The sequence below is a fragment of the Borostomias antarcticus genome, assembly GCF_949987555.1.
Source record: "Borostomias antarcticus genome assembly, chromosome: 5".
Lineage (NCBI taxonomy): Eukaryota > Metazoa > Chordata > Actinopteri > Stomiiformes > Stomiidae > Borostomias > Borostomias antarcticus.
In genome coordinates, this window is record NC_140238.1 from 23,729,213 (window position 1) to 23,749,200 (window position 19,988).

Consider the following 19,988-nt stretch of genomic DNA (forward strand, 5'->3'; position numbering starts at 1 on the left):
GAAAGTGACATCAAAATATAACAAATTTACAAACTAGAATATTTATATAGTTAACACTCAGATGAAAGCAATAAATACACTTGATAACAATCTGAAAGGCGTTTAAACTGCAATCAAATAACCAACTTGCGTTTTGTGCTAGCCATTTTGTCACGTTACAGTAGAATGTTCAATTTGGCGGTGAATTCCGGTTTTGACCATATCTCTGAGGTTCCACTGTGGACTGGACATTTGGACGTGACAGTTATCGCTGCGTCACTACTGTTGTCATTATGTGCAAAAATGGAGCTGTCATTTCCCACAATGCCTCACCTTGGAGAGGGCGGAGCTCCATATGCGGTACGCTTCCATGCTGCAGGCCAGAAGCTCCTCCTTCAGACATGCCCACTTGGCCTGGGCGGGGCTAACCTCCGCCGCCGCCTTCACCTTCCCCAGCTTCCTGCCCTGCCGCGGCGTTCCCCTGGCGACAGGGTCGGCGCCGCCCTGCTTTCCCAGGATGCACTGCCTGAGGTTGGGGCAGAGCTCGCCCATGGACTGGCTGAGCCTGGCCATGAACAGCACCGCGCTGAGACGGGCGGGGCTGGGGGCGGGGGCGGGCGAGGCTACGCCCAGTTCGGAGCGCATGCAGCTGAGGATGTCACGCACGCACGCCAGGCAGCGCTCGCACAGGGTCTCCTCGACGGCCGCCGCATCTGTGAAGCGGTCGAACGAAGACACCTTGTTGGGGCAAGTCCCGGACCCAGAGCCCGTCCACGGAGGATCATGGGTACCTGAGGACCAAGCAGAAGCACTTCAGACTTCATCCCTGACATCAGCTACATCATCCCTGACATCAGCTACATCATCCCTGACATCAGATACATCATCCTTAACATCAGCTACTTCATCCCTAACATCAGATAAATCATCCCTGACATCAGCTACATCATCCCTGACATCAGCTACATCATCCCTGTCATCAGATACATCATCCCTAACATCAGATAAATCATCCCTGACATCAGCTACTTCATCCCTAACATCACATACATCATCCCTGACATCAGATACATCATCCCTAACATCAGCTACTTCATCCCTAACATCAGATAAATCATCCCTGACATCAGCTACTTCATCCCTGACATCAGATACATCATCCCTAACATCAGATACACCATCCCTAACATCAGATACATCATCCATGACATCAGATACATCATCCCTGACATCAGATACATCATCCCTGACATCAGATACATCAAAAACTCCTCATATCCCTTCTTCTTCATAAGAATCTCTACAACTGACTGACAACTCTACAATCTTATTTATAACTTTATAACTTATGTTTAACCTAATCTGACTCAATGGCTGTAGGTTTTGGGGATAAGCCTTGTCATTTGTTTATTACTGCCCAATCTGTGGCGCCGATTCATGTGGTCGGCCAATCAGTGGCGATAGGAGATTCTCCCAGACTGAAAGACAATTGTGATTGGTTTAAAAGAAATACAGGGTCCCCCCCCTCCCCCCATCCCCGAATGGTGAGGAGTCCAGCCAGACCTTTCTCCAGTGCTGACACAGTGTAGACATAAAAGTGTAAGGAAAAGCGATGACAAGAATTCCAATGTACCTGTATTGGTTATATATGGCAAATAAACATTCTATTCTATAGGTCTGGCTATGCGAGGCTGTTTCACCATGTTTGACTGTTTTTAGCACAATGACTTGAGCACCCTCCCTTCATGTCACTGCATGTTTTTGTGCATGTGACAAATACAAACTACCTTGGAACCACCAGAAAAGAGTTCTTTTTAAGACAGAGTGTGTTGAGACTGAGAGTGAAGATGAGAGTGACCAGTGCTGCGGTCTCCGTACCGGCGGCGTGGCTGGCGGGGAGGTAGTGCTGCAGGTCGTCCAGACGTGCCCTCAGCTTAGCGTCCAGCGCGGAGCAGAAGCTCTGCACGCACGGCGTCAGGGCCTGGGTCTTCATGGCCAGGCCCCCCCGCTGCTGCGGCCCGCGCTGGGCCACGCCCACCCAGGCCGCGTCGCTCAGCAGGTCCCCCGGGGACTCCGACCACAGGAAGGACGCCACGTCGGCCTCGTACGCGGCGCCCCGGCCGGGGGCGGGGCTGTGGGCGGGGGCGGGGCCGGGAGGGGACGGGTGATCGCTGAGCTCTCGTAAGGCGGAGCAGAGGAGCTGCCTGGAGCTGCTGGAGATGGACTCAGTCCCATCCTGAGTGATGGCCTAAGAGAGAGAGGGATAGAGGAGGAGAGACAGGGGGAGAGAGAGAGAGAGAGAGAGAGAGAGAGAGGGAGGGAGAGAGAGAGAGAGAGAGAGAGGGAGGGAGAGACGGAGGGAGGGAGAGAGAGAGAGAGGGAGGGGGAGAGAGGGAGAGAGAGGAAGTGAGAGAGAGGGAGGGAGAGGGAGGGAGAGGGAGGGAGGGAGAGAGAGATAATGAGAGAGGGAGGGAGGGAGGGAGGGAGGGAGGGAGAGAGAGAGATAGCGAGAGAGGGAGTGAGAGAGAGAGGGAGGGAGGGAGATAGTGAGAGAGGGAGGGAGGGAGGGAGATAGTGAGAGAGGGAGGGAGGGAGGGAGATAGTGAGAGAGGGAGGGAGGGAGGGAGAGACAGCAGAACAATAAACCATCGCTGATCTGCAGGTCAAGCCTGTTCCCCTACTTCTCACACATCAACAACACAATGATCATACTGTAAATATTTACTATTACACCCCATAATAATAAAAGCAGAAAGGTGCCGGTGTTTCCTGAGGAGTGTACCTGCAGACGCCGCAGGAACAGCTGCTTCAGAAAGTCCTCCCAGAGAGCTAGGGGGCGCTCCAGCAGACGCTGGCAGACGCTGCCCCAGTGCTGGCTGATGGAGTCCGTGGAGAGGAGGTCCCACACCGCGTCCCTGATGGCCGCCAGCCCCTTCAGGCTCTTCACGTACACCAGCAGGCTGCTCACGCCTCCGCTGATGTCCTCCTTACACCTGCATGTGACGAGACGCCCTGGTCAGTACGGCTGCACCAGACTGGACGAGACGCCGTAGTCAGTACGGCTGCACCAGACTGGACGAGACGCCGTGGTCAGTACGGCTGCACCAGACTGGACGAGACGCCGTAGTCAGTACGGCTGCACCAGACTGGACGAGACGCCGTGGTCAGTACGGCTGCACCAGACTGAAAAAACACTCACATCGCAAGTTTTTTTCTGCGGCATGAAAAAAATACTGGAATTTTCAGCAGATTATTGAATAACGAAGAATGATTGTGATCGCTGGTTTGCTATGCGTGCAGAGCGTGCATGTCACTCACTAGCAACAAACAGACAACACTTAAATCGGAGTAAATTGTTATCAGACAGACTTCTCTGGTAGATTAGTCAAGGAAAATGAGAAGTGTGTGAGTTTTCCTTTTGTGTCAAGCAGCAGAAAAAAAGTTGCATGTTGAAGCATGACGTGTTTGAGTTTATTTGCCTAATTTTGACATCACTCGTCCCAAAAAATTCTAATGATAAAAAATATGAATAGTGCGTCCAGCGATGTGGCTATTGAACAAGCGCACATGGCGAGGACGATGCTGAAACGATCCTTGGCGTAGTCCTGGTTGTGAGGGTGCATGGTGGGGTTACAGTAGCAGGCTGCACACTCCACCCACTGTTCATCCAATTCAAATCGATTGATATTATTAATATTACTTTCCCTGTGAGGAGGAACTCGCCCTACGCTGCCCACTGTTCAAAGCGGCCATGTTCAGATCAGGGCCGAGGACGAGCGCTGCTGGTCTGAGGCTTACGTGTCGATCCACTGCTGCAGGGCGTCTCTCAGCTGCTCTCTCTGGATTGGCTGGGCCAGGGTGCGGAGCGCGGGCTGGAACTCGGTGATGGAGCTGGGCAGGTACCTGAACCAGCTGCCTGTACTCACCTCCTCCTGCAGGACACGCCTCCCCTTCCCTGGACAAAGCAACGCATATCACTGAGACGTACGCCAAGGTTATTATAGTTAACGAAAACTAAAGGAATAACAAAAACTAGCTGTGAAAAAATTATTTTGTTAACTGAAAGAAAAAAAAGTACATTGTGTTTACAAAACTAACAAAAATAAACTAAAATGATAGAGAATATGCCCACATCAGTGGAAGGTGTGGCTAGAATGTCAGGGTAACTTTATTCCAGCGTAGGTGTGGTGTGCACCTGTGGGCGTGTTGGAGGTGACGTTCTCCAGGGTGGTGAAGAGCAGGCTGCAGCTCAGGCCTCCCTCCCCCGGCCTGGGAACCCCCTCCGGGGGCACGTAGAAGACGGCGTAGGCCTGGTACAGGGTGGTCACCAGCAGCTCCACCAGGCTGCATACCTGGGCCTTGATCCCAGCACCTGGGGGGCGCAGAGCAGACATGTCCCTTCACAAGTCCACAAAGTGCGACTGCACAGTATGAGTATACATTAACTGTAGTAACCGCTTTGCTATACATGTATAGAGTAGGGATCTAACGACAACCAGTATAATGATAAACCACGATAAAAATCGGTTAAATTAATTGAGATAAAATGATAAAACTGTGTTTGATTTCCAGGCTTTGAAAAACTCACTGTAAATACTGTCCAGCATCAACCAAAGTTAGCAACAGTCTCCAGGATGCATTGTTTTAATGTTTATGCAAACATAAAGTGCATAGTGCTGTCATTTGTGGTTTTCAATATAAAGCTTGGTGAAATGATTTCAGTAGTTTGTGAACATTTTCAGCACATTTTGACAATACCAAGATAATACTGATAACCGTGATAATTTTGGTCACTATAATTGTGAGGTGAAATTTTCATACCGTTACATCTCTAGTATATGCATATGCATACATATAGCGTCATGTTGAGTCATTGGCCGTACCATGCTGTGGCTGGTTGAGAAGCTGCTGGATGGAGGCCTTCCTGGCCAAGAGGAAGTCGGCCAGGGCCTGGCGAGGGGAGCTGTCCTCCAGCAGCATGGTGGACACCAGGGCCTCGGCAATAGCCTGGTCCGACACCGCCCTGCCCCGCAGCAGAGACTTACTGTCCAGTAAGATGGTCGACCTGCAGACAGAAACCAAAGACTGCATGCCTGAAGATTGGCAGTTTGAAGTCAGAGAGCCTATCAGAGTTTCAATAACATGGAGTAAAGGCCTAGTCTTGCGGCCATCTTAGGGATTCATATTCCAGTGGAAACAAAAGACATGGGGAAGGGTAACTTTGCTGTCAAACTAGAGAAATTTGAAACATTTTATTGATATGGAAAGTATATTTGTATGTCAAGGTGGCAATTTGTCTTCACTCCATAATTCAGTGTGGAAGTGCTAGTCTAGAAGTCACCTGTGACAACGTCACCTCCAAGGGGCTGACCCTTCTTTCTACTGGGAAGTGGCAGATTTTTTTTTAAAGGTAGGTTTTTGTGGCAGGTATGATTATTGGGAGCTCTTACTCATTGTGCCCATGAAAATTACTGTTTGGACTTGCTGAGTAGCTAAGATTTTATTTATACATTCTAAATTCTATTTATTCAACCTTCATTTAATCAGAGGAAATCACACTGAGATTTGTCTTTTTCAGGTGAGCCCTGTCCAGGAAAGGAGCTACACAAGAAAACGCATAATTCAAACACATCAAAGTTGCACATGCAACTGTGCACATGCATGTGTTAACACAATGCAAGTTAACAGGTTAAGTTACGAGGAAGCTGCTGTTAACAGAACTTCTAACAAGCGACTTTGATGTGGCCATGTCACCCCCCTCTCTGTGCAACCAACCTACCTAAAGTGACCCGCGGCCGCCACCTGTCGGACCAGGATGGGGAAGCGTGCGAGTACGGGGATATAGTGCGGCCCTCCGGCCTGCAGGTGGAGCTGGCTGTGCAGGTGGCAGCAGAGCAGGTAGAGCTGGGTGGCCTGCAGGTACTGGCTCGCCTCCATGGCGCTCCAGATACGCTCGGGGATCTCCAGGAGCAGCTTGATCTGAGACGCCATGACGTAGAACTTCTCCTGAGACTGTCTCTGGTTCTGCAGAGGAGGAATTCAGTGCAGTATTCGTATGTGGTATTATTGGGCAGGTGTAATTAACACACACACACACACACACACACACACACACACACACACACACACACGCACACACACACACACACACACACACAGGGTGACACTGATCGATTATCTGTCTTTGTCTACAACCAAAGTGCCTACATTCTAAGTGGCACCTTCAATGACAGAAGTAGGCTATTAACAACAACAAGTATTTGGGCCACAGAAGTGGATATCCATCACGGCCCATATCTCACCTCTTCTTTGGGGTTCGCTTGGACAACGCTTCGCCCCTGTTTTAACTTGTGACAGTACCGGTGCATGTCCTGGATGGACTGGACGACGCTCTCTGAGCACTGCCGCATCTCGCCGATGGTATCGGCGGCGTCGATCAGGTCCCGGTAGCGCTCCCCGACCATCTGGCGGAGTTCCTCCTTCTTCTGCTCGATTTCTCCGCGGACTTTCCGCTCGATGCCGCGGATCTCCTCGGTGTTGTAGCGCTCGAACAGGAGCGCCGGGTCTTTGATCTCCGAAACCCGGAGAGACTGCGCTGGAACCACAGCCATCGCACCTCTAACACCGAGCTGCCAACTGGAAAACTACAATCCGGAAGACGGAACAAAACACACTTCCTGCTTCCACGTAAACAAGGAACCAGGAGTGTGACATCATTAGGTAGAGTCACAGCAAACAGCGCCGCCTGCTGGACGGGTAGGCTATGACACTACCTGACCATGCGAGAAAAAGTCTACTGCTCAAAGAAATTACAGGTAGGCTAAATGGACTGCGCGTATAGCGCTTTTAAATTTAGCGATTTACAATGGCCGCCCATTCACCCATTCGCACACACATTCACACATGCAAGATGCAGCCTGCTCTTCGGGAGCAATTTGGAGTTCAGTGTCTTTCCATGCATGGACATGGACAGGATGTGGACATGAGCCGGGATTCAACCATCGACTCTGCGGTCACTGGACGACTCGCTCTACGTCCCGAGCCACAACCACCAAAGTGACAAGGGCACTAGCAACATGCAAAACTAGCCTAGAGAAAAAAACGTCAATAAGGATAAGGAGAGAATGGTCTGCGCCACCACCTGCAAAACCATTTCCTTTTTGGGAGTTGTCTCGCTGTTGCCTCTCCTGTCCACCTGTTGTCGCTTTAATTTGCCTCAAAGCAGGTGAAATTGATTCACAATAGTTTACGCTTCCTAACTGCACATCGATATCCCAGAAGTTTAGCCTAATTGACTTTGTGTTATACTGTTATGATTAAGTGTTCCCTTATTTTTTTTGAGCAGTTTATAGCTTATTTCTGCCCACAGAGCATATGAACGGAGAAATACGCACCCATATGTAAAGCCAAATTATTTATTTTTTCAATGAAGCTATCCTTGCTAGCATTTATATTCCCTGTGAAGTGTGTGGGAGTGCAGGAACCTTTAGACCTGCAGGGAGGAAATAGCGGAGATTCCGAGTTACCTTTGCTCCATGCAAATGAGCAACAGGTGCGTCAACCAGAATCCCGGAAGAACCTAGAAAATCAGAGAGCTACTTTACAGGTAAGAGAATCTCACACAAATGTATTGAAATAGTTGAATAACAGTTAGGAGTTGACAAAATAAATCATCTTGAAATGCAACTTAATCCATGTATTCTCTCAAACGGTGATTTGTTTGACCTTCTGTAGCCTGTGTAGCAATTCTTAAGTGAGAAAACAACCAGGCCATTCTATTCGGTGTTTGAGCATTACTGAAATAATCCCCCTGGTGTTGAAATGTGCGACTCATTCTTCTTGTTAACTAGGCTCACATTTTCTCATAAGAATAGCTCTCATAGAGTGATGTTGACATAACTGAATTGGGTGTGGAACATATCTGGAGAGAATCACTTTACTTCACGCTACTTAATTCAACATTGATTGATTTCTCTTCTTTTATATATGACCATTACAGTATGGCCATGGGAGACAAAAACTTGGAGGAGGAATTCAAGGAGCAGTTTGATGACGTTTTCTCCCGGCTGCAGTCGAAGCATCTGTTCCAGTCAGACTGGGACATCGCATCCTTCGCTGTGTTCTTCATCTTCATTGGTGAGGGATGATGATGACGGGTGCTTTAGATTTGAAATCACTGCGAGACCCCTCCGCGCGTGCACACACACACACACACACACATATACACACACACACACACACACACACACACACACACACACACACACACATGCTGCAAGTCACATGCAACATCCACTGACTCTGACACAACAAATTATGAACCGGGAGTATTGGAGGCGGAAACTGTTGATTTTGTGAAGTACTCCTGTGGAAGGCTTAGCGAACCTCCGCCAGGCCGACTGGCATCACTCTGCTAATGTGGAGGTCTGCCATGTTTTGATCTCTGAAATTGAGTCAGTCTGCCTGTCCCTGTGTGTACAGTACATGTTCTCTCCCCCAGGCATGGTTCAGTCTGTCCCCCTGTTGAGAGGTACCTGTTCTCTCCCCCAGGCATGGTTCAGTCTGTCCCCCTGTTTAGAGGACATGTTCTCTCCCCCAGGCATGGTTCAGTCTGTCCCCCTGTTGAGAGGTACCTGTTCTCTCCCCCAGGCATGGTTCAGTCTGTCCCCCTGTTTAGAGGACATGTTCTCTCCCCCAGGCATGGTTCAGTCTGTCCACCTGTTTAGAGGACATGTTCTCTCCCCCAGGCATGGTTCAGTCTGTCCCCCTGTTTAGAGGACATGTTCTCTCCCCCAGGCATGGTTCAGTCTGTCCCCCTGTTTAGAGGACATGTTCTCTCCCCCAGGCATGGTTCAGTCTGTCCCCCTGTTGAGAGGTACCTGTTCTCTCCCCCAGGCATGGTTCAGTCTGTCCCCCTGTTGAGAGGACATGTTCTCTCCCCCAGGCATGGTTCAGTCTGTCCCCCTGTTGAGAGGTACCTGTTCTCTCCCCCAGGCATGGTTCAGTCTGTCCCCCTGTTGAGAGGACATGTTCTCTCCCCCAGGCATGGTTCAGTCTGTCCCCCTGTTTAGAGGACCTGTTCTCTCCCCCAGGCATGGTTCAGTCTGTCCCCCTGTTTAGAGGACATGTTCTCTCCCCCAGGCATGGTTCAGTCTGTCCACCTGTTTAGAGGACATGTTCTCTCCCCCAGGCATGGTTCAGTCTGTCCCCCTGTTGAGAGGTACCTGTTCTCTCCCCCAGGCATGGTGCTGTTGCTGGTCCTCCTGGTTCTCATTCGCTGCTGTTGTTGCTGCTGCTGTGAGGAGAAGGTAATAACGGCTGTATTATTATTATTATTATGAGAAAGAGTGTAGGTGTATGTAACACAGCAATACAACACATTCATATGACAATATGAATCCTAGTATCACAGCCTAGAGAGACAGAACAGAGGAATCCTAGTATCACAGCCTAGACTGAGGAATCCTAATATGTCACAACTTAGAGAGACAGAACAAGTAGTGTCACTCTTGACTCTCATTAATACTCTGTATTTGATCTAACAACTGAGTGTGTGTTTGTGTGACCGCATCCATCATGATAAGCATGGGTGTCGGGGGGGGGGGGGGGGGGCACTGACTACCCAGGGCCCCAGTAGGGAGAGGGCCCTTGAAAATCCTGGTATTTGTTAGGATTGACAGGGCTGCCAAGTCTCACACAGTGAGCGGGCGGGGAGCCGCCTTGGGGGGGGGGGGACAAATTGATCTCTATAATGTGTGCTCTGAAGAAAACGGTTGTTTTGCACATAAATCACTTGATTGGTTCCCCCAACAGCCCCGAAGACAGAAAGTGGGGATTGAAAACATGGCGTTGGATCCCTGAACACAGCACGGCCCACATTTTAAAACCCCACTGAAAAGATTTTTTTGATTTTATTCTTTTCAAATATAGGCTAATATTTTTTTAGTCTACACTCATTTGGACTTTTATCTGTGTGCCAAATCAAAGGATATTCATAGCATTTTGATCCTTACATTTATATTCAGTTATTTGTTGGTTGGCTTTTGCTTATTTTCACCCCCATTAATTTTGTCCCCTCTTTTTGTCTTGTTTTTATTTGATTTTTTATTGTTTGCCTCAGTCTTTTTTGCTTGTCTTGTCCACATGAGTAACTGTCTTATCGATTTGCATTTTGAGCGTGTCTTGTATCCTTGTCTCTCTAATGTTAGGCCCTGTCTTGTGTTCTTATTTCATTTGTATTGTTGTTTGCTGTCCTTTTGTTTGACTTGTCCACATGTGTATCATAAGTGTCCCTGTTGATTGGCTGTGTATGTCCCTATTGATTGTTGATTGGCTGTGCCGGAGGTGGAGCTTCGACTAAGCCCTCCGACGTTCGTTCAGCTCCAAGCACTGAATGAGCTAAATCAAAATAAACATTACATTCTTTATCGTCAATGTAATGAAATGTCAGACAGGTGATTGGTGGAAATGTCAGACAGGTGATTGGTGGGAATGTCAGACAGGTGATTGGTAGGAATGTCAGACAGGTGGTTTGGACCTGTTTGTGAGGCAGACTTGAGGCAGCAAGCTGGCTGCTAGGACACCAGTGAAGAGGAAGAAAGCCAAGCTTCTAGTTGTAACGGCAAGATGGCGTCACTGCTGGCTTCAGGGATACTGTCCACCTACCAATGAAGCCAACGTTTAGCACTTTATTCAGTTGTGTTGGGTATTAATTTACAATGATGGTGGTGAAATACTTTAGCAGTATGATTAGCACCTGCTTTTAATGATAGCCTACTGTACATATAGAATGACCATAGAGTTCATAAATGCATGTCAATTGGAGTTTTAGAATGTAATTTCTTACTCAATAAAGCTCTCCCTCATTATTACTATAAACATGACTGAAATAGAATGGAATGAGGTCATGTTCAGTATGTATAACATTTATTTATTGCACAGGCAATTGATTATATATGGTCCACATACATCTATGCATCGCAAAATAAGTTATTTTAACACTTACTGGAATAATTTGTTCAACATTGGAATATTGGGTTCAATAAGACTAAACAGAAGTGCATAAATCTGTTGAATAAATAAATAAATACAAATACATCACAGACTAAACACAAATAAGGAATGAAATTAACTGATATAATTACTAGTGTATCAACAATAACAACAACAACACAACCATTAGCTTATGACTGAGGCCATGCCTGGAGTGACGCCTTCCTTTATCTTCCTGGGAATGATGCTGTAGGTGAAGTGTGTTGATGAAAATATATTGGCTGCAACTGAAGTCCGTGAAAATAAGTGATATACTGTACTATCTCAGTGTTCAGTTATTAGTTTAACACGTTGAGTGTTCAGTTACTAGTGTTAACACGTTGAGTGTTCAGTTACTAATGTTAACACGTGGATTGTTCAGTTACTAGTGTTAACACGTGGATTGTTCAGTTACTAGTGTTAACACGTTGAGTGTTCAGTTATTAGTGTTAACACGTTGAGTGTTCAGTTACTAGTGTTAACACGTGGATTGTTCAGTTACTAGTGTTAACACGTGGATTGTTCAGTTACACGTGTTAACACGTTGAGTGTTCAGTTACTAGTGTTAACACGTTGAGTGTTCAGTTACTAGTGTTAACACGTGGATTGTTCAGTTACTAGTGTTAACACGTTGAGTGTTCAGTTACTAGTGTTAACACGTTGAGTGTTCAGTTACTAGTGTTAACACGTGGATTGTTCAGTTACTAGTGTTAACACGTTGAGTGTTCAGTTACTAGTGTTAACACGTGGATTGTTCAGTTACTAGTGTTAACACGTGGATTGTTCAGTTACTAGTGTTAACACGTTGATTGTTCAGTTACTAGTGTTAACACGTGGATTGTTCAGTTATTAGTGTTAACACGTGGACTGTTTTAGAAAGGTGAGGTGTGAGTGGAACAGGCAGTCAAGTGGCCAAACCCTCAGACAGACCTGAGGGCCCGAGGGGACCTGGGAAAGAGTGTCCTCCCCTCCTCAGAGGGACACAGTTGGAGGGGTCTGCCTATGGCTTCAGCCTGGGGTCAAGTACTGTATGGAATCTACATGAACCTGCACTACAAGGCCATGACTCAAGTTCAGCAGACAGCTAACACGTCTGGTCCCTAGAACCAGGGCAACACTGATGTACACACTTTGATCTGGCAGCTCCTGTAAATGAAACACTAGAACGACTGAACAGAAACAAATAAAAAAGTGCCTTGAACTCTGTCTTTTCTGGAGATCCCTTTCACGCGGACGGCTGGCTTCATGCGGAGGGAGGCGCTCACACACGCCTCGTCACTCCGGCTGTCGCCGGTACGTCAGAAAGGTCTGTAGTTCCAGAAACTGGAGAACACAGAGATCTATGAGCAGAACAGAGAACATCCAGCTGAGTGCTACATTCCTTTAGTAACAGTCTAACAGTGTATGTATGAACAAGGTTAATCATCTACTTGTAACACCTCATACTACTAAGTATTGCTGTTGGAGTAGTTGCTTATTCAAGAGTATGAAGTGTCACCACAAAAACAATTTCTCCCAAACTACTACTACTATTTTATAAGTCGTAGTATATAGTAGTAGCAATATAGTATATAGTAAATATATCTAAATATCTAAATGAGATTTGTGTTCTCACACATTCCAAACCGATAAGACTTGACCTCAAGACCAAGAAAGCATACTCTGTACAGGAGAGCAGCGCAGTCCCTTAGAATCAGTACACCACTGGTGGACACAAACACATACAGTACCTACAAACACTGCACTAAGAACAGTACTGGCCATTTATAAGAACAGTACTGGCCATTTATAAGAGAGTGCAACAGCAGAACAATGTCAATACGGCTGTCACAAAATGTCTGCGCCCTCATGTGGCTGCGTACACACGGGTGTAGGAACAACCGCACCCTCTCACGACGTCTATCAATCCGTGACCGCCTGAGTACGAACAGACAGCTTGTTGGGTATTTAAACTGTTCCAGCTAGACTTCCTGACATGAACATGGCCGGCCATGCTGGGCCAGGTCAGAGGTCACCCACCTTGTCCTTGAGCTGCTGGCAGAGCTGCAGGGAGATGGTGAAGAACACCAGCGTGTCGTTCAGCCAGGGAACAACACACTCCACCTTGTGCACGTGGCTCACCTCAAACCTGTTGTTGTTGAGCTCACTGGTGGAGACACACAGGGAGGAGATGTGAGGGTTTAATGAAAGGGTTGCTGACTGTATGTCTGGTTTTGGGAGTAAGAAATTGCTCAAAAATTAATCTGTGTATCGCTATATTGTTGGAAATAGGATGGCAGGACTTTTGATAAGCTCTTTACCTGTGTTTGACATGGTTACAAGATAATGTTTGTTTTGATGCATTTAGGCCAATGCCAGATGAGCGGACACCAGTCAAAACATTCAGGATTTATTTAAACCAGGCCAGGTCCACCTGGCTTATGTGCGTGGCTCGCTTGTTTCTGTTCAGGACTGGTAGGACGGAAGCTAGTCATGCCACTGAAATAGCTGTGAATTGAAATGACATAAATAATGTCTGATAAATTAAGATAGGTCTTGTCGCCTGGATACATCAGTTCCAATGCTTCCAATGCTAATCCAGCACAATAAGAGCTGGATAGCCAGTTAGCTCATGGGCTCACAACAACTAGCAGCAGCTTCCATAAAATTAATGGTAGCGGTCAGTGGCTAAAGCAGTTACACTGATGATAACATAAAGTCATCCCCACTGGGTCTTGAACCCCGGTCTCCCAGGTGGGAGTCCAATGCTCTGACCACTACTCTACTTGTGCAGTGGAGATCGGTGGGTTGGTTTTGGTGTCCTTCTTCCAGTCCCTAGTGTGGGTTGGGGTTAGAATAAGGGTTAGGGTTGGGACAGGAGCAAGGGGTAAAGGTTGGAGAGAAAGGATGAACATGTGGAGGTTTGGGGTATAGTCCCATAAAGTCATCCCCACCGGGTCTTGAACCCCAGTCTCCAGGGTGGGAGTCCAATGGTCTGACCACTACTCTACTTGTGCAGTGGAGCTCGGCAGGTTGATTTTGGTGTCCTTCTTGATTTTGGTGCTGGGACTACTGCCTCTTGTGGTGCCAACAGAGAATTGCAGGTCAACATTGTCCAGAGTGACGGAGTAAGGGAGGGAGGGAGTGATAACCGGACGAACGCTATACTAGGTGCGCTGGCTTACAGCCACGCACAAAAACACTACAATTAATAGTACATGAGGGAGAATGAAAAAATATTCACAGCACATTGTGAATGGCAACTTACAACATGGCTCCAGGATTGTGCAACACTGAGCTTCCCGCTGGCTTGAAATTCTGTGGGAGGAATTTGGGGAATTGAAAATGCGGACCTAAATAAAGAATTCAAATGTGTGTGTGCGTGCGTGTGTGCATGTGTGTGCATGTGTGTATGTGTGTGCGTGCATGTGTGTGTATGCATGTGTGTGTGCGCACGTGCGTGTGTGTATGTGTGTGCGTGCATGCGCCTGTGTGTGCGTGAGGCCTGGCCTTAGTAGTGTTGGGCTGCAGCACGTGCAGCTGGTAGACGGTGAGGCACAGCTTGCTCAGGTTGATGTAGAAGTTCACCATCACGTCTCCAGGCATCGGGGGAGTAAACATTTTCTGAGGAGAGAAGAAGAGAGGAGAACAGAGACGGAGGGGACAGAAATGGAGAGAGGAATGAGGTTGGAGTGTTATGAAGAGGAGGTTCAGGAGCCAGCCAACATTATTATTATTATTATTATTTAAAAATGTAAATCTTTCAAGGGATGCAGTATTCCGATAAAACACTTTAACAATACTAGTACATCTCTGGAGGTTGAGTGGGACAATTTGACCAATGATGGTAAAGTCTATGCAAGATACCAGTGTATACCCATCAGATGGAAGGTTGACTCAGCACACATTCTAACGTGGTTCCAGCCTGTGTGACCCTCTTGGCTGACCTACCATCAGCCCACTGGTGGCCAGCTCAGGCAATGTCATGCTCGCTGGCGTGGTGAGGCGGTTACGCGCCCGGATCAGCTGCAGCATGACAGCATCCATCAGCTACAAACAACAACAACAACATCAAACAGATTTCAGTCAGTCATCATGCAGTCATCATGAGTGCATACTAAAACAGACCCTCACGTTATTATTCTACCAGCTCGGTCAACTTACCGTGTGTCCTTTACCTACTCCTCATGACGAACTGCTTAAAGTCCAAACTTTCTGACTGAACTGATGAGAAATCATTTAACATTTTGCATAAACCATCAACGGAATGGAAATGGCCCTCAGTGAGCAACAGTCATGTAACACGCTTCACTACTTGGAAATAAACTCCAAGTGGGATTCACTCTCTTGCATCTTAACAACTTTCCTCACCCGCTCCGGAAATGGCACAGAAAGACTTTACTGGTAGTAACTATCAGATATGGGGGGGAAGGGGTTCCCTTGTGGTGACTGACCTTGTTGACCTCAGCACCAGTTCTGAAGTGGTAGCTCTCATCCCGGCTACTCAGCAGGAGCAGAGCCTGGTTCACATGGTTCCTCGCATCCTGGACCTGAGAGAGCGGCACGGTAGTTCCACACAAACATTATAAGTCTGTGAGAATGTGTGTGCGCCTAAAGTGGATGTGTTGAGACTTAGAGTATCAATTATTGATAGCTAATCAGAATTAGCATATTCATGATGTTCTGATCCAGGGGATATTCAAGGATAATATACACTGTACATCGGTCACATTCAAATACTGCAGATGGAAAAAATCCCAGATAACCCCCTTCGACATAACACTTGACGACATTTAGCCTAATTCCAACAGAGGGAAATCGCTGCCATGAGCACACAGCAGGCAGGTATGAATACCAAATACAGATACAGTATATAGACACAGCAGGCAGGTACGAATGCTAAATACAGACAGACATGACGACATACCTGCTGCAACTTCCATTGCTTATCCTCCCTGAATGTGAAATGCAGTACTTGGCTGCTTTTGGCAACTTTCAGATTGATGTCCTGGGAAAAAAATATATATAAGAAACGTAGGCCATAGTTTAAACACGACAAGCACAGAGGGTTCAAAGGTCACAGCAAGAGGATCCACTCACAGCTTGAGTCAGGGCCTCTCCCTGCAGAGTCAGCACGCCCTTCACCTGGTCCATGCTGAAACACAAAGACACCATCATGACTGGACGTTTCCATCCACCCAGCACCGTCCCACCCAGGATGTAACTCTTACGTTGAACTGCCCAGGATGAAGTTCTCCTGTTTGAGTTGGCTCTCCAGACCAGGCACAGGCATCGAAAAGCGTCTAGATGCTTCCTGTAGACCCGAACAGTAAGCATTCTTATTAACACAGTAAGAATTCTTATTAGACGAACAACAATAGCAGTCTTGCATAATGGAGGATAAGATCACAGTTACTCAGATCAGGTGACTCTGACATCCGATGTTTGGAGAAACAATTTGGCCAATGTGAAAAGATTGGTAAAATGGATATCACATGTCCATGAGGTCATTCCAGCTGTTACGGGTCCAAAACAATGGAGAGCAAGCCAACAATATAACAGTGTTTATCCAGTGGACTGCTGGTAGGGGAGGGAGAGGTGTGAGGGAAGCATGGAGCTAGAAGGAGGAGGACTGGAGGCAGGGAGAACTGATAGAGAGGGAGAGATGATCTAGCAGCCTACTTTAAGAATATCCTGGAGTTGCTTTAGAACTGCGTGGACCTCCTCCTTCAGCAACCAGTTGAACTCCTCCTCCTGGGAAAGCGGACAAACAGGACGTTGTGATCGACACAGAGATCTGCATTCCCGAGACGCGGCCTAGGGTTCTGAGCGTGATCAAATCAAATCAAATTGTGTTTGTATAGCGCATTTCATACACAGAGGCAACACAATGCGCTTTACAGAGAGAAAATAATCACCCGAGAAACCTGCGTCTCAGGGGCAGACCAATACATCAGTATGACGCAAGGTGTAGGCTACGGCTAGATAACGTAGGTTATTAAATAGCTGTCTCACAGTAGCCTATATGAGGATGTCATTGAAGCACAACCCAGTCCCCCTGAGAGCAATGACGATGCACACCTACAGCAGACTAGCATCAACAGACTGCTATCTCTACCTCCAAATTAGTTATCCTGCGCAAACAGATATAAAATGCATGATTTATGTTGTTAACAATAGCTGTCAAACCACCCGATGAATACATTAGCTAATGTTAACCAGCAAAACAGGCCCTTAACGCGGTAAACCAGGCATTATTCCGTCTACATGGGTTCGAAGTGTGATGATCCCTGCAGCAGATCTTAATTTTACCAAAACAGCTCTCTCGGCTTGACTTGCTGCCGTCATCTTTGGAAGTTCAGACAAGGACCGCTGTGGATTGAGCATCGCCGATTATGTACAGGTCCAAGTCAGAAGTTACGTCCTCAAGAAGCCCCTTTTGCTTATATTCGTTACGTTTGCATACAGTCAGCCAGCTGGAAGAAACACAAACTACTGTACAGTCAAATCATGGAGGTATTACATATACAGTCACACATTCGTCATTAACCTGGGCTCCTCCCACTAAGGTTGTTGTTAGTTCCCATAAACGCAGAGGCCGATCAAAGCATAACCCCAACTCTTAACCTAGCCCTAATCAAACCCTACATACCTAAGCCTAAACCCTAAACCTAACACTAGCCTAAACCCTAACCCCAAACGACCTCTGTGTTGATGGGAACTAGCCACTAATCACTTCCTTCCTACGTCACGTCACGACGCTTCCGGCGGATACGGTTAAAAAATTCGTTTTCTGAGGCGGTCCAGTTTATGTATGAAACAAAAGCGGAATAGAAAGGCTGCCTATCTTTACGGAATTTAACGAGGTAACGCACACACACAGCGTAAGTTAGCCATGCCAGAAATACTTTTCAATAAGCAGTTGCAAGTTCGCGTGAAAAGCAGAGATTGCGATGACAGGAAAACAAATATCCGAGCCATCATCGAGCAGCAGTCGACGACGAATCCAGTCCACAGACGGGATCTCCTGGTGAGACTGACGGACGACGCAGATCCCTGTTTTCTATACAATCTTGCCATATCAGAAGAGGACTTCCAGAGTTTGAAGGTTCAACAAGGGCTGTTGGTAGATTTTGTGTCTTTTCCACAAAAGTTCATTGATCTGCTTAATCAGTGTATCTCGGAACAAGAGAAGGACAGTCCGCGGTTCCTGCTCGAGTTGTCATGCCCAGACCGCAGTGCCGCCAACTTCAACGTTGTGGAGACCAATGCATTCAAACACCTCACGCATCTGTCTCTAAAGCTTCTTCATGGTACCGATGCAGAAATTAAAAAGTACCTGGCCGCTTGCCTTTCCTCTGTGAAGGAGGAGAAGCAGCTGTTGGAGCAGAGGTTTAAGAAGACAGAAGACGACCTCTCTAGACAGCTTAGCTACACCCAGCAGACCCTGTCTGAGAAGAGCAGAGAGTTGGACAAGCTGAGGTCGGAGTGGACCAGCCAGACGACCTCGCTGTCCAGCCGCCACTCCCAAGACCTCACCACGGAGCGGGAGAAGGCCCTGGAGACGCAAGCCAAGCTGCTGCAGCAGAGCGAGGCGCTGCGCAGGGAGCTGGAGTGCACGCACGCCCGGAGCACCCAGCAGCTTCACGACAAGCTGGCGGAGGCCGAGGCGTCAAACAGGGACCTGACGGAGAAGCGCTACAAGAGCGAGTCGACCATCCGGGACCTGAGGTCCAAGCTGGCGGGTCTGGAGGAGGAGTCCCAGCGAGCCAAGCAGCAGGTGTCGTCCCTGCGGAGGGAGAATGGCTCGCTGGACACCGAGTGCCACGAGAAGGAGCGCCTGGTCAACCAGCTGCAGATGCGCGTGGCCGTCCTGGAGCAGGAGACCAAAGACAAGGACCAGCTGACGCTGCGCACCAAGGAGGTGCTGGAGGCCACCCAGCAGCAGAAGAACTCACTGGAGGAGACCGCGGCGAGCAGAGAACTCCAGACGGGCAAACTGGAGGCCACGGTCAAAACCCTGTCTGAGGAACTCATAAAGGCCAACACTATTATCAAGAAGCTGCAGGGGGAGCTGCGTGGCCTGGTGGGCAAGATCAAGCTTAAGAACACGGTGACCGTGTCCCAGGAGAAGACGCTGCAGGAGACCGCCGAGAAGCTGCGGCGGGCGGAGCGGGAGCTGCAGGACGCCCAGCGTCAGCTCGGACACAGGGACGAGGAGGCGGCCAAGCTGAAGGAGCGGCTGGAGGCCACGGTCCAGAAGCTGGACGAGAGCCGGGAGGTGCTGAAGACCAACGAGAACGTCATCAACTGGCTGAACAAGCAGCTGAACGAGAACCAGCTGTCCAGGAAGCAGGAGAGCCCCGGGGCCTTCGACAGCCCCGCGGTGGCGGCGGGACTGAGGGCGGGCGGCGGTCAGGGCGTGGTCCATTTTAACCCTGCGAGCGCCAAGCCCCGCATGTCCCCCGTCGGCGTGGCGGACATAAGCGCCGGCACGCCACGCCCCCTGCAGACGTCGAACAAGGAGAACGGGGAACCAGCTGGATTGGAGTCCAAGTACTTTGAGAGGCGAGACGACAGCATCCCGCTCCGCGGCCTGCTGGCCAGCTACCATCCCCAGGAGGCCGTGCGGCCGCCGCCCCGGCACGCCCCCACCTCCGCCTACTTCTCTGGCCGGGACGCCAGGAGCTGAGAACTCCGACTGCAACAGAGCCTGAGGAGGGAGGGTGGACTTGCACTTGTTTTAAACTTTTGTTTGTGAAATATTAAAGTTTATTTTGTTTTTTAAATGTGTATATCCCCCCAAGTTACACTGTAAATCGTTAATCTAGAAGTTTGGAGTGTTCACTGCATAGATAGACGTTTATCAATGTCTTACTGTGTTCAACCAAATTATCATTAGTTTAAGGCCAACTCTAATGCAAATTTTAGTCTGTCAGGTAGTCTGTAGTGCTGTCATTCATTGCAAGCCTAGTTTAGCTATGCATTTTATTTCAATT

The 19,988-nt window shown here is 48.2% G+C and overlaps 4 protein-coding genes across 4 annotated transcripts in view; 2 read left to right on the forward strand and 2 right to left on the reverse strand.

Moving 5' to 3' along the window:
- The window catches only part of cog1 (component of oligomeric golgi complex 1), a 10,458-nt gene extending 3,840 nt beyond the window's left edge, over positions 1–6,618 (reverse strand). The window contains exons 1-8 of the mRNA XM_084437686.1: positions 6,282–6,618; positions 5,759–6,003; positions 4,863–5,044; positions 4,175–4,351; positions 3,778–3,934; positions 2,762–2,972; positions 1,858–2,227; positions 313–770 (exon numbers count right to left, since the gene is read on the reverse strand). Coding sequence (XP_084293812.1) covers positions 313–770; positions 1,858–2,227; positions 2,762–2,972; positions 3,778–3,934; positions 4,175–4,351; positions 4,863–5,044; positions 5,759–6,003; positions 6,282–6,590 — 2,109 coding nt within the window. The 5' untranslated portion in view covers positions 6,591–6,618. The remainder of the gene's footprint in view (positions 1–312; positions 771–1,857; positions 2,228–2,761; positions 2,973–3,777; positions 3,935–4,174; positions 4,352–4,862; positions 5,045–5,758; positions 6,004–6,281) is intronic.
- An 863-nt stretch (positions 6,619–7,481) lies between these two features.
- smim22 (small integral membrane protein 22) lies at positions 7,482–10,744 on the forward strand. The gene is made up of 4 exons (XM_084438480.1): positions 7,482–7,585; positions 7,979–8,115; positions 9,220–9,287; positions 9,793–10,744. Exons 2-4 carry the CDS (start codon positions 7,980–7,982, stop codon positions 9,838–9,840), a joined length of 252 nt encoding a protein of 83 aa, XP_084294606.1. The 5' UTR covers positions 7,482–7,585; position 7,979; the 3' UTR covers positions 9,841–10,744.
- A 184-nt stretch (positions 10,745–10,928) lies between these two features.
- rogdi (rogdi atypical leucine zipper) lies at positions 10,929–17,444 on the reverse strand. The gene is made up of 11 exons (XM_084438672.1): positions 17,302–17,444; positions 16,672–16,743; positions 16,221–16,303; positions 16,090–16,144; positions 15,917–15,997; positions 15,444–15,539; positions 14,941–15,039; positions 14,500–14,613; positions 14,258–14,307; positions 13,030–13,156; positions 10,929–12,350 (listed from the first exon to the last, which is right to left on the reverse strand). The coding sequence occupies exons 1-11, from the start codon at positions 17,374–17,376 to the stop codon at positions 12,309–12,311; spliced, it is 894 nt and encodes a 297-aa protein (XP_084294798.1). The 5' UTR covers positions 17,377–17,444; the 3' UTR covers positions 10,929–12,308.
- Positions 17,445–17,884: 440 nt separating this feature from the next.
- On the forward strand, positions 17,885–19,681 carry sass6 (SAS-6 centriolar assembly protein; the record flags this gene model as incomplete). Its single annotated transcript, XM_084439014.1, has 1 exon — positions 17,885–19,681. The coding sequence occupies one exon, from the start codon at positions 17,885–17,887 to the stop codon at positions 19,679–19,681; it is 1,797 nt and encodes a 598-aa protein (XP_084295140.1).
- Between the last annotated feature and the right edge of the window lie 307 nt (positions 19,682–19,988).

Bases quoted from the DNA above. Each gene is read 5' to 3' on its own strand.
- rogdi (XM_084438672.1), bottom strand. From the start codon at position 17,376: ATGCTCAATCCACAGCGGTCCTTGTCTGAACTTCCAAAGATGACGGCA. The intron at 16,744-17,301 runs GTAAAATTAAGA...CCGCTTTCCCAG, and splicing joins AAGCCGAGAGAGCTGTTTTG to GAGGAGGAGTTCAACTGGTT. The intron at 16,145-16,220 runs GTAAGAGTTACA...TTTGTGTTTCAG, and splicing joins TTCATCCTGGGCAGTTCAAC to CATGGACCAGGTGAAGGGCG.
- smim22 (XM_084438480.1), top strand. From the start codon at position 7,980: ATGGCCATGGGAGACAAAAACTTGGAGGAGGAATTCAAGGAGCAGTTT. The intron at 8,116-9,219 runs GTGAGGGATGAT...TCTCTCCCCCAG, and splicing joins TGTGTTCTTCATCTTCATTG to GCATGGTGCTGTTGCTGGTC. The intron at 9,288-9,792 runs GTAATAACGGCT...TTCCCCCAACAG, and splicing joins GCTGCTGCTGTGAGGAGAAG to CCCCGAAGACAGAAAGTGGG.